Raw genomic sequence first — 13,075 nt, 5'->3', positions numbered from 1 at the left:
CTACACGCTCTGCAGTCTCCGCCTTCTAGCTACGTGACGGATGTGACGCGTTCCGGAGGTAAGTATTCTTAATGTCTATGTGCACGGATCGCACAGAGCCACTCGCACAGAGCGAATCGCTCTGTGCGAATGGAGCCACTCGCACAGAGCGGTTCGCTCTGTGCGAGTGGCTCCACTCGCACAGAGCGGTTCGCTCTGTGCGAGTGGCTCCACTCGCACAGAGCGGTTCGCTCTGTGCGAGTGGCTCCACTCGCACAGAGCGGTTCGCTCTGTGCGAGTGGCTCCACTCGCACAGAGCGGTTCGCTCTGTGCGAGTGGCTCCACTCGCACAGAGCGGTTCGCTCTGTGCGAGTGGCTCCACTCGCACAGAGCGGTTCGCTCTGTGCGAGTGGCTCCACTCGCACAGAGCGGTTCGCTCTGTGCGAGTGGCTCCACTCGCACAGAGCGGTTCGCTCTGTGCGAGTGGCTCCATTCGCACAGAGCGGTTCGCTCTGTGCGAGTGGCTCCATTCGCACAGAGCGGTTCGCTCTGTGCGAGTGGCTCCATTCGCACAGAGCGGTTCGCTCTGTGCGAGTGGCTCCATTCGCACAGAGCGGTTCGCTCTGTGCGAGTGGCTCCATTCGCACAGAGCGGTTCGCTCTGTGCGAGTGGCTCCATTCGCACAGAGCGGTTCGCTCTGTGCGAGTGGCTCCATTCGCACAGAGCGGTTCGCTCTGTGCGAGTGGCTCCATTCGCACAGAGCGGTTCGCTCTGTGCGAGTGGCTCCATTCGCACAGAGCGGTTCGTGAGTGTGGGTGCAGGGCAGAGTGGGGGTGGGGGTGCAGGGCAGAGTGGGGGTGGGGGTGCAGGGCAGAGTGGGGGTGGGGGGTGCAGGGCAGGAGACTGGGTGCAGGGCAGAGTGGGGGTGGGGATGCAGGGTGTGAGTGTGGGTGCAGAGCAGAGTGGGAGACTGGGTGCAGGGCAGAGTGGGGGTGGGGATGCAGGGCAGGGTGTGAGTGTGGGTGCAGGGCAGAGTGGGTGCAGGGCAGAGTGTGAGTGTGGGGGCAGGGCAGAATGTGGGGGCAGGGCTGGGTGCAGGGCAGAGTTAGAGACTGGGTGCAGGGGCACAGTGCAAAGTGCTGGGTGCAAAGTGCCAGTGCTGGGTGCAAAGTGCCAGGGCTGGGTGCAAAGTGCTGGGTGCAAAGTGCCAGGGCTGGGTGCAAAGTGCAAAGTGCTGAATGCTGGGTGCAAAGTGCTGGATGCAAAGTGCCAGGGCTGGGGCAAAGTGCTGGGTGCAAAGTGCTGGGTGCAAAGTGCCAGGGCTGGGTGCAAAGTGCTGGGTGCAAAGTGCTGGGTGCAAAGTGCTGGGTGCAAAGTGCAAAGTGCTGGGGCAAAGTTTCTTGAACAGTAATAGTCCACCTCTTTTCAGAATGTTTGGGGTTATTTTGTTTCATAAATATTGTGTTTGGGTTCTTGTACTTTGAAAATATTGTTTTTTATTACATCATAACAAAATAAGAATGTTAATGTAAATTTTAAGTTGTTTTTTAACATCCAGTTCATTAAATTCTTTTAAATAAACGAAAAATTTGCATATTGTTTTTTTTTATCCGATTAATCGATTAATCGAAAAAATAATCGGCCGATTAATCGATTATTAAAATAATCGTTAGTTGCAGCCCTAGATTGAAGCCTTATAATGGCGTTCTACCTTTTTCTATCCCTTTGGCTGTCGCGGTGTATAGGTGACTATGTGACGCCAGTGGTCTGTCTTAATTAGCCGACGCGTGGCTGTGTCGACCTGTTCTGGCCTTAGGGGATGGTGAGCAGTCTGCGTGGTTGCTTTGGTACGCGTGGCGCGTTCTCCTATTGACTTGGTGTCCTGGATCTCCACCGCTGTGTTTTGCGATTCTGTGATTGGGGTTCACCAGGACCCGCGGTGGGGCTGCGCCTGGATCGGGAGCGCTGTTTTAATCCACTCTTTGGTTGGGTTTTTATTCTTCTCCACGTGTCTCGGCCATGGCTGTCCCTTTACTCTCCCCCCAAACTCTACATGATCCTGGTTTGGTTTCTGGTTGGTTTGTCGTAAAAGGTTCCCCTAAAGTGGCTTTGCGAGCGATTATATGTGTAATAAAATACTCTTTATCATCTGTGTCCCATTAATGCCTCCGTCAGACGGTACAGCCTGTACAGCCTTTGGGCATGTATGCGCTGTTGATGTTTTTTATTATTACTCTTGTTGAGTAATAACATTCCCGGTACCCTCCGGTTACCCCGCAGAACGGAGCCGTGCGCCCAAAGAGCAGCTTTCTGCCGAATATTTATTGAATCACGTATTTTTCATACATGTGGCTTTAGCTATTTTGTTTAGAGGAGTGAATGAAGAAGTGCCTGCGCGTTATAAGCCGAGGGATTCGGGGCGGAATTACCGGCAGTGTGAACGTGTTCTGGACAGTTTGACTCCTTTAACAACAAAGCATATGACAAGGAAATGTGGGACATGCCGGCTTCATCGGTTCTGGGAAGCTTGGAAATGGCTGTTCCCCGAGAAAATAATTGCATTGCGGCCCCGATTTACTGTAAACTTTGAGTTGGGCACAAACCGGCACGTGCCTCCCACTTCCGTGTCCAGCATGGCTATTAATAAGTCATATAATACTCATATCACCTGCAAAAGCTTCTACGATGTATACATTAGGCTTAGGTGTGGAGCCGACTCGCTTAGTAAGTCGTAAAGAATGAACGGCTCCATGTTTCCCGGGGAAACATCACATGGAGACGCAGACGTGTAACTCTATGGATGGGATTATTCCAAGTATAAATCGTAAGGGAGTTTAAATAACAATGGCTGCCGGAAGAAGCCACGGCAGTCTCGTGATCAGAACGCCGTTATAAATACGGAACGTAAGGAATGTGCTTTTAAGGACATTTGAAGCTTTAGAGATACTGGGTGTGTTGTCCAAGCTTTATAAATCCAAAATAAAGTTATGCATGCTCGCTGTAATGGAAATAAGTGTGAAGCTCGCCGTTCCTGGAAGGGTTAAGTTTTACGTATAAATACATTTTATAGCAGAGGGGCGATTGGTACGGAGCCTCCAACAGCAGGGAGAACCGATCCGTTTGGCTTCATGATCAGTTGTATCAATTCCAGACTTTTTAGTGTTTATTTTCTGGGTTATTTGGGTCATTTGCCTCGCAGTGTGATCGATAATTACACTCTGGTGAACCTCGACTGATCCGCCTCACAGGTCCTTTCATGCAAGTTCAGCGCAGAAAAAGTGGAACGATTGTCCACATACAGAACTTCTGCTAAAGAGAGAGAGATTTCCAGACGTTGTTGTGCTTATAGATTTTGTTGGGTTTTAATAAAAATGTTTGGCCGTTGGAATAATCTGTGTCGGTATTGGGTATAGGAGGTACAAGAAACGAGTAAACTGTGCTATTGGTTATTGAAGGTTACTTTAAAAATGAGTTACCCTCACCAAACTGATGGCGTGGTTGGCATCGCGGGGGCTGATGGTTCTGGTTGGCATCGTGGGGGCTGATGGTTCTGGTTGGCATCGCGGGGGCTGATGGCCTGGTTGGCATCGCGGGGGCTGGTGTGCCGGTCGCTTTAGGAATATCCCCCCGTTGGTTTCAATGTATGAAAGCTGAATAAAAAAACTGGGTCAGTAGAGGTTTTAAAAACTTTAATTTGAGGTTTGCCCCCGGGATCCTCTTTTCTATTGCGCTTGTTGTGCATCATATTATGTAAATCATAATATGAATTGCTGGTGCTATAGAAATATATGCTGATAATGAAAGCGTGTCATTTCCCCGGGGAATCCCTGACAGGGCACAAAAATAAGGAAAGTAATACATATAAAAATATAAAACCGGTTCCTATGTTACATTTTGGTAAACAGTAACATTGATTATCTTAACACACGTGAGACCTGTCGCTGGAGGAGGACTCTGGTCTCGTGGGCTTATCGTCTGTTCCTTTGACCGGAATCTTCCGTTGAGAAGATGCATGGAACGAGTTTCAATGGAGTTATGAGACTTGTTTTTTTTTTTTTGAGGGGTACAAATGCCGAGACCCTGCCTGCCTCTTACAGACGGGGAAACTCGTTTTCCTTAACTGTTTACTTTGAAGAAACTGCCCAAGTAACTCGATGGTCCAGGAGGACTTGGCCGGTAGCTTGTGTTTGGGGCGCGAGGGGCTCCCGGACCCCCTGTCCGTACCGCAAGTGTTAGCAGATGAGTATCGGAGGCTACAAAAGCAGCTCTCTGACCTGGCGCTGGAAGTCGTGGTGGTTTTGGGATGATGAAGGAAATAGTTAGCATTTCTTGGACCAAGATCAAAAAGGAACGCGCGTCTGGAAGGGAGTTTGTTGAAAGGTAATGTGTGTAGGAAGCAGCGGAGGAAAACATGGCTTCTGCTCGCAGGATTATTTGTTTTTAGGTTTTCTCAGCTCTGTCATTTAGCTCTTTTCTGTGTTAATATAAAATCTGCTGGTTTCGGTGGTCACAGCGCGGTCAGACAGATAGGAAGCCCGAGCTGATGCAGGATCACAGCTTCTCAGACCTTCCTTTCCAGCTGAGAACTGACCTCTGAGGTCTTTATCTAATGTGACGTTTTGCTCTGAGCGTTACAATAATGTAACACGCACACCTATGTACTTAGTCTTATATGGGATCGATGCGGCAAAATCCTGTTTGCCTGAGACCCATTGCTCCTGACGTTGCTTCCCTTTCCTGATCGGAGTAACGGAGTATTCCCCTGCTTGGCTTCTGGATCGCAGCTTCCTGATAGACTCGCTCCTTGTTTCTGTGATTGATCGTTGATGTGTCTGCTCCATGAACTCTGTCTGAATCAGATTACACCTGGAAAGCCCGGGATCTGATCCGCCGGATGGGATGCTGATATTTTTGTAGGTGCGCTGCCGTGAGGAACGAAGCTTTTCTGGCTTTTCTGAGGCTTAAGGGGAATTCGCTGCCAATTTTTCTTATTTTAAAGGGAACAGGTTGCTTTGCCTCTTATCATTTTTACATGAATGCTCATCCACTGCGTTAAAGAACATGCTGAAAAATCTGCAAAGCCGCAGCGGCTCTCTTCTAGTTCTGAAGACCCCAGCTCTGTGCAGTTTGCTCCTGCTAGATTTATGGAGGGCCGTGTCTGCAGCCTGAACAACAGACTAAACACTTCCATATAAATGCCATTTCTCGCTGCTTACTAAATATGGACCTAAGTGCGGCCAAGATCAGACCGGGCAAATCCCTCCGTTTCACATGGAGAACGCGTAGAGATCAGCAAATCACCTTCTGCTCGTGGTTTGAGATCCACGCAGTTCCCACCTCTCTGGTGTGGAGGATCTGGGCTTCAAAGCCAGTAACCTGGCTGATGTCGCCTTTCCCTGCCAACGTGCAGCTTTTCTGGGCAGCGTGGCTTTTAGTCGGTGTCAGCGCGGGAATCTAGGGCCCACATAGTGATTTTGGGACATCTATTACTGACGCCGCTGCAGTTCTGTCTCTATTACATTGAAATGACTTCATAAAAGCTTCTTTTAATGTTAAAACTTCTAGTTTTAGAAATGATTGCTACAATAACCCATAACACCATATGGAGTATGTGGGAAGAGAACATTTTCACAGCTAAATTCATGCGTGCGTGTTTAGTTTTAGAAACGTAACCCTCTGATGGCTTCGCAGGTAGTTAATCTGTGTACCTTGTTTTGTTAACTTTTGAGGCGATGTGACTTTGGGACTTAATGGTAGGCGTGGGTGTAACAGAATAAGAATAATGTATTTTATTCCCGTCGTTTTTAATCTGTAAACCAATTTTGTGCTGTTTATACACATTATGGTGGCTTTCAGGGTTGTAGAACCCTGTGATGCCCTCATACCCAGCAAACATTCCGAGCGCCTAGAACAGCGATGGCGAACCTAAGCCTTCAGTTCCGGCACGCGGCCAGCTTGACGACTGACACGGCTGGCCTTTGGGGTGTGTGGGAGGAGCGAGAGGGACGCCGAAGGGACGCTCATGAAAAAGTTTTCAGCAACCGCATAGCGCCCTTCTGTTTCCTCCGCTCCCTGCCGCCACCCACCTCGATGCTGCCCTGACCGGTGGGAGCACAATGCCTCTGTCTTGGTTGCGGTGCCTGCTTTTCATGCTGAGCGCCGGAATATGACAGCAGTGAAGACACGAGCGCCGAATTGTGTGTGAATGAGATAATGATTTTTGAAAATGCATTCATGAATGTGTAAATTGTGTGAATGAGTGAGATAATAATTCAGTGGAAATGCTAATATTTAAAAAAATCGACCCTCTTTTCATGTGATTTTCTGCTTGGGCAGATAGGCCAAATAGTTATCTGATGACACATTCTATTTTTCTATGCGTAAAAAACAAACATAATTTATATGGGCAAATTGATGCAACTTGGTTTCATGCAGAAAATTGGGCACTCACCCCAAAAAACGTTCGCCATCACTGACCTAGAAGAAAGGGACATCGGAGGAAAGGGGGATGCTTGGGAAGTATGGGTTTAGGTTTTCAGAAGCCTGGAGTTGTGTGATATATGGGGATTTTTCTAATCTCGCTGTCTCGTCACAGGCTAGAGGTTTGTAAAATGAGCCATTGTACGATGTAGATTGGTAAATCCTGTAATGTATTATTTTTAGGTTATGTACAGGTCAAGAGATTGAGCAGCTTGAATATCGGAAATACCGTATTTGCTCGATTATAAGACAACACCCCAACATTTGAATATTAATTTAGGAAAAAAAGAAAAAGCCTGAATATAAGATGAACCTATAAGAAACTTTTTTACTAGTAAATATTAATTCACATGTAAACTATTTTTTCATATTTAATAAAAACTATGATTGAGAAAAATGCATTTCTTGTTTTTATTTCCTTTTATTTGCCAACCTGCCCCCCCCCCCCCCCGATATGCCACCCTGCCACCTCAGCTTTATCAATGCATCTCCGCCGGAACTTCTATGACTGAGCCCCAGGAGAAGTGCTGGGCAGCATTTGCTCTGAAAAAAACCTTGTGTTATATTAAAGCGAATACAGTATTATTGATAGTAATAGCGGGAAGACTTGTTTAGTACAGAATTAACAGTAATCACTTTCAGGACCGGTTTCCGAGATGCCTCCGGGCAGCACCTTTGCAATGGCTGTTAATACAACTTCTGTATGTTTTTAAAACATTCATTGGTTTAATTTTCACAGTGAGAAAGATAAGTTGTTTGTCCTGGAAACATTTGCTAACGAAACCTTTGCACAAATAACCAAATGAAAGGTAGTGACTCCAAACATGTGAATGGCAGAGTCTTCTCCAGCTGGCGTATGCGTGATTCTGACTATATGTACATTGGCTGGCATTAGGAATATTTTCTTCGTTCTACCAGCCAAAAGTTTAGGGCAGATGAAGGCTCCAAAGTCCATTCTGTGCTCCTTCCAGCAACTTCCTAATGACGTGGTTGCTATACCTCGCCACCATAGCAGACAATGGAAGGTGGACATCCCTCGAAGCTTAAAATCATTTCATCCTTCAAGATACCTTGAGGCCAGCAGATAAAACTTTCCCCCTCTCCCAGGAACCAGCATGATCTTAGCCAAAGACAACCACAGGCATATGATTGGGTTAAGAAAGATGTTGGCAACTAAGAACCGTTTGGGCCATCTAGCCCGTCCATTGATTGGCATCTTCAGCAGGACTTAGTATGCTTCATGGTAAGACTGCTACAAAGCTAAAAAAAATAAATACCTTAGTTATGGAGAAAGCCTGGAGAGGCTGAATTTGTTTCCAAAAGGCATTTTAGAGGGGAATTATAATATTATACCTTCTGAGGGCGCAGTTTTTTTCCTTCCTTTTTTAAATCACTTTAAAGTGGGTAGTTTTGCCTTTTTCCGAATCAACACGCTTGGTTAAACTTGACGTCTTTTCTTTCCAGACTAAAATACTGTGGGGTGATGGGGTTCTATAAAAATCCGTTATGCTAGAAAGTTTTGAAAGTGGTCCCGTTGTCATGGCAACCAGTGGAACAGTCCTATCAGCAGGAACCTTGCGTTAGTTATAGCTATGGATATAAGGCCACCTTATAAGCTAAGGCCACCTGTAATCTTTGCACCAAAATGTCTCTTTATAAATAAAACAATCTTTTCTCTTGGTTCTTCTCGCAGTGTCTGTGTCTTTTAGAGCTTGCTTTGCCGGGTTACTTGGTTAGTTGGCTGGTGATAAAGTAGATGAACGGTCACGCCATAGAAAGCTCCTCCTGACATTTTGTTAGAACAGGTGCATGTCATGCTTCATGAAAAAACAAAGGTTTAGCCTGCGACCGACACGTACTTTAAGTATCTTATCTGCCTCTTTAAAGGTACAGACACCCCCTGCACGATTCTTGAGGGTAAAGCGCGTCCACATTAAGCGAGATGCGCCCTTCAATAGCCAGCCGTGCCGTTTTGGGAGATTCCCGAAGGCGCTGGCGGCGTAGCCTTCTGTAATGTTTATACGGGGGATCGTGCTGGCGTCATGCCAGTAACGGGACACATACAATGGCGTGTTGAGCGGCAGCCTTGCGTGTGAAGGGCGTTCCACCTTCGCTGGGCTGTTTCATTCGGTTTTGCCGAATGAAACAGCAAAACCGAATGAAACAAATTCACTCTTATTTATATTTAGCACGTTTGCCTTTGTAGGCAGTGAGATTGTGCCCTTTCACGCCAATATGTAATGCTTGATTTAAAGCAGGGGTCTATGAACATTTCACCATGAGGGCCAGATTGTATAGTTTACACATTTTTGTGGGGCCAAAGAAAAAAAAATATTTATATTTTTATTATATAAATTACTGAATGTGTTGTATTTGGATCTTTTTGGGCTAATCGGCATGACATGATTCAGAATGAAAGAGAAATGTAACAGTTACAGTGAAAAGATCAACTGTGTAACACATGCAAACCCTGCCCTGGGTTCTCCTATGACAGGGGTGTCCAAGTTTTTTCTGCAGTGGGCCACTTCATCAGAATTGTATACGTGCGCGGGCCGCACTCATTTTTCACTGTGAGAAAATATGGCCTTTAATAAAATACGCAGATTAAAATAAAGTAAATGACACAAAACCTTTACTTTTGATCTCACTGATTTCTGGGCCTAGAAAGTTTTGTGACTACAAATTCAGGATAATTAAAAATGAAATAGTTCTATTTATTCTAGGGATGCACCAAAATTTAACTTCTGGACCAAAACATTCACTTAGCCAAAACCGAAAATGACCCCCCCACCTTTAACCCCTTAAGGACAATGGGCGGTCCCTAAACCCATTGAAAACAATGCATTTTGAGCCCGTACATGTACGGGCTTTGTCATTAAGGGGTTAAAAATAATAATAAAAACTCACATTTTTAATAAAAGTAGGTAACACACCACAATTGGACAAAAAAAAATAGCAAATGACTTGGCATGATAGGAGTGTGATTAACAGCAATCACACTCCTATCATACCCAGGCAACGAGTAAATGCTGGTACCTAGGCATGATGGGACTGTGCTTGCTGTTAGCAATCACACTCCTATCATGCCAAGTCAGCCAGTACATGCTGGTACAGGGTGGCTGTAAGTGATGAGCAGACCCCATATTGCTGGCAGCATCAATACACAAGGGAGGCAGCTAGCTTGGTTTCAGCATGTACTGGCTGACTTGGCATGATAGGAGTGTGATTGCTAACAGCAATCAGTCCCATCATGCCTAGGTTCCAGCACTTACACATCCATGCTATCACACACACACTCATTCATTCATTCATATACTCATTCATTCACAGATTAATTCCCTCAATCACGCATACTCATTCAAACACCCTCCCCACCGCCTTACCTGCACTGCAGCTCCTCCATGCCGTTCACAGACTTCAGCAGGGGGCGCGGCCTCCCTCTGCGTTCTCTGGTAATGAACAGAGGAAGCAGGACTGGAGCAGAGTCATGTGTTGTCACGTGAATTCTGCTGGGTTCCGCTTCCTCTTTGCAGTACAAAAGACCCTCCCACTGGTAAGTAGCAGGGCTCGAGGTGCGACCCGCGTACGATCGGTTGCCCTGGCTGCCGATCTTACGCGGGCCGCACCTCGAGGTCTCGCGGGCCGCATTTGGTCCGTGGGCCGCATGTTGGACGCACCTGTCCTATAACCAAAAAAAATAAAAAATAGGTATACTAACAGAACTGTATGCATGTGTGTGTGTGTGTGGTAGGCCTGATGCGGCCCATGGGCCGTAGTTCAGAGACCCCTAATTTAAAGGAACACTCCATCCATTAATGCATGTGATAGCCAAGAGGTCCTTTTATATTTATATTGTGTTCCCCTTGCAATTGAATGTTGGGGTTCTGCCGTATCCCCCGTATGCATTCTGCCCCTTTGCTATTTTGTAATGTATGCGATATACATAGTGCCTGGTTTGGCGAATGCTGCGGGCGGGGGTCTGTTGAGACCCCCCCCCGTGTGCATACATAGAAAGCATTTCGATGGCAGGTCTGCCACTAGTTTGCGGCAAACTAATCAGAGGTGAGAACCCTCGGACCATTGATGGGGTGTGAAACTGCAGCCCTGCAGCTTCTCCGTAAGCGCTGCGGAATTTGATGGCGCTATACAAAACAATAATAATAATAGCTTCCGGGGATGCCTGGGGTGTCCCTTTAAGGCAGGTTTTTTTTTCCTTGCACTTTCAGAATTTGGAGGAATTGGTAAATATTTTACAAAATGTTTGTTTCTATGGAAGGAAAGCGTCCGGTTGCTCACGTATTTGTAGGCCTGTCACACCGCAAAGGAAGCAGGGAGTGGAATCATTTGTGGAGCAGATTTCCTGGCGGGGGCAATTTATCTGTGCGGCGGGGGCAGCTTATCTGTGCGGCGGGGGCAGGAGCTGCCGGGTGGCTGCATCTCGCTTTTATTCCACCACATCCAGCCGCTCAGAAGGCACCCTGGGATAAATGCTCGGTTGGGTGTATATGAAAAAGTATTTTTAATCCGTACTAGTAATAAAAAATAGTATGAATTCCTCTATTTGTATATTGTATATATATTTTTGTATAGCTCCGTCATGTTCCATAGCATTGTACAATGGGTAGACGGGACAAATATTATACATTAAATTCTTAATATATATTGAGGAGCGGCCTGCTGAAACGAGCTCACGATACTGTTTCAGAGAATTATATTGGAGCCCGACCTGAAGGCCGATCCCGCTAAGAAACGGGTCTTCAGTATGAAGAACAGAATGCAGACTCTTGACCCTAAACGTATGTTATGATTACTGGAGCATATGATGACAGTATTCCTTCGTTGACCTAAGGAGGACTTTTCACATTAGACCTTATACTCCGTCCTTCTCTAATGAAGCTTAAACAAAAGAGTAACACCAGTGATGTGGCTCCTGGGGCTGCTCGTAGTTCTGGTGTCATCTGAATATTTTTTGTGGCTTGTGAGGAACGTTGATTATTAATCCTGGTTTTTATCCGCACCTATTGGGTCTCTCTGTGGTGTCCGCAGGCCGCGACATTTACTTGGAGACCGGCCAGACCAAGTGCACGTTGTTGTTGCTGTTGTTGCTGCTGCTGCTGCGATCGGCCATAGCTATGTGGTGACTTCACTCAGGCCATCGCCAGCACTGTGCATTTTGGCCCTCAGTTATATCTCTTCTTTAAGTCTTGACAGAAAACGTGTCAACAACATTTTAAAATAACTTTTCTTGCATGGTGAACAGGCTGGGTAATTTAACAAACTCAGTATGGATGCTCTGCACCTTCCAGTAGATGGAGCGTTAGAACGGATGAGGTTCTGTAGGGCTCGGTTCCGGAGAGTGTGCTGATCCCGCTGTGTGTACTCTCTATGCACTCTCACGTTATCATCATCTCAGTCTTTAATTACGTGAAATGTATATTTGTGGAAGCCGACACGCAGACCCTTGTTTTTATTCAGTTCCGTTTGTGTTCCATTCCTCGGAATTCCTAAACGTGTGTTTCTTCTTTTGTAGGATGGCCTCAATTCTCTGGTCCTTGACCTGGATTTCCCTGCACTTAGAAAAAACAAGAACATAGATAATTTTCTAAATAGATGTAAGTATTCTACAGACGCTTCCCTTTTCTCGCTGTCCAGGTGCCGTGTTAATGGGTGCCATTCGTTTAAATGAACCATTCCTGTCAACACAGCTGGAATTCAGGGGGAAATACCTTGTATCTTTCGGGACGAACCTCCTAGCTGATCAGCAGCATGCGCATCCATCAAAAACTGATCAGTTTGGGGCAGAAGTACTCTGAGTGACCGTCTCTTTCCTTCTCAAACCTCTCTGGGAAATGCTTCTCAGAATTCCTCGGCTTTCATGAAAATACCTTCTTTAACGGCACTTTGCTGTAGTTGTAACAGTTTTATATGCAAATAATCGGCTTTTGAGTCTTAAGTTTAGCACATTTACAAAAATGCTTGGGGTACGTGGCTATTCCTTAGGAGGCATGTACAAGATGTGGTTCAGGGTCAAAGTGGTCTTGTCACCATGGCAACCAATAGGATGGTCCACCAATACTTTGCCCCGGAATGACATTTTATGTTCTGCTTGCTACGTGGAAGAACCGGGGTGGGCGCTTGGTGACTGCATCCCCCAATCCGTCATCAAACGCCAGCACTTTGGGCAACAATTAGGAGTAAATTGAGGCTGGAAGGGGCCAGAGCTAAACTCCCAGCCATTAGTTGTCTTATTTGGATTCCGAGGGACAAATTCAGCAAATGCCCACCAGATACCTGACGTGTATATATTAAATTACCCAGATTGGCTCTGCTTCGGCACAGCCGTAACCACTAACTGCTGCCGAGAGACTCGCTGACTGCTCCGCTGTGTCCTTAACACCGTGTGCGCTTTTATTGTGTTTATTAAATCCCAATAAACATATGCCGAGGTATAATTACCCTCTTAACAAAAGCGCTGTCATTGTACGTGTATCTGAATTCTGTTTTTAATAGTAAAATAAGACTTTATCCTTTAATCGCTGAATGGTATATTTGTTTGGCTTTATAATCATTCTGCGTGCACTCGTTTGGAGGCAAAGGTGGTATTTTCTTCCCTTTA

At 46.1% G+C, this 13,075-nt stretch overlaps 1 protein-coding gene across 6 annotated transcripts in view; it reads left to right on the top strand.

Annotated features, from left to right (window-relative positions):
* Positions 1-13,075, top strand: part of ROCK2 (Rho associated coiled-coil containing protein kinase 2) — a 74,623-nt gene that overhangs the window by 24,344 nt on the left and 37,204 nt on the right. For all 6 annotated transcript variants that reach the window (XM_053458757.1, XM_053458754.1, XM_053458756.1 and 3 more), the window contains exon 2: positions 11,990-12,071. In XM_053458757.1, the coding sequence (XP_053314732.1) occupies positions 11,990-12,071 (82 nt within the window). The remainder of the gene's footprint in view (positions 1-11,989; positions 12,072-13,075) is intronic.

This window comes from Spea bombifrons, chromosome 3 (assembly GCF_027358695.1).
Source record: "Spea bombifrons isolate aSpeBom1 chromosome 3, aSpeBom1.2.pri, whole genome shotgun sequence".
In the NCBI taxonomy this organism is placed as follows: domain Eukaryota; kingdom Metazoa; phylum Chordata; class Amphibia; order Anura; family Pelobatidae; genus Spea; species Spea bombifrons.
The sequence above is the reverse complement of the archived record's forward strand: the minus strand, read 5'-3'. Positions and strand labels throughout refer to the sequence as shown.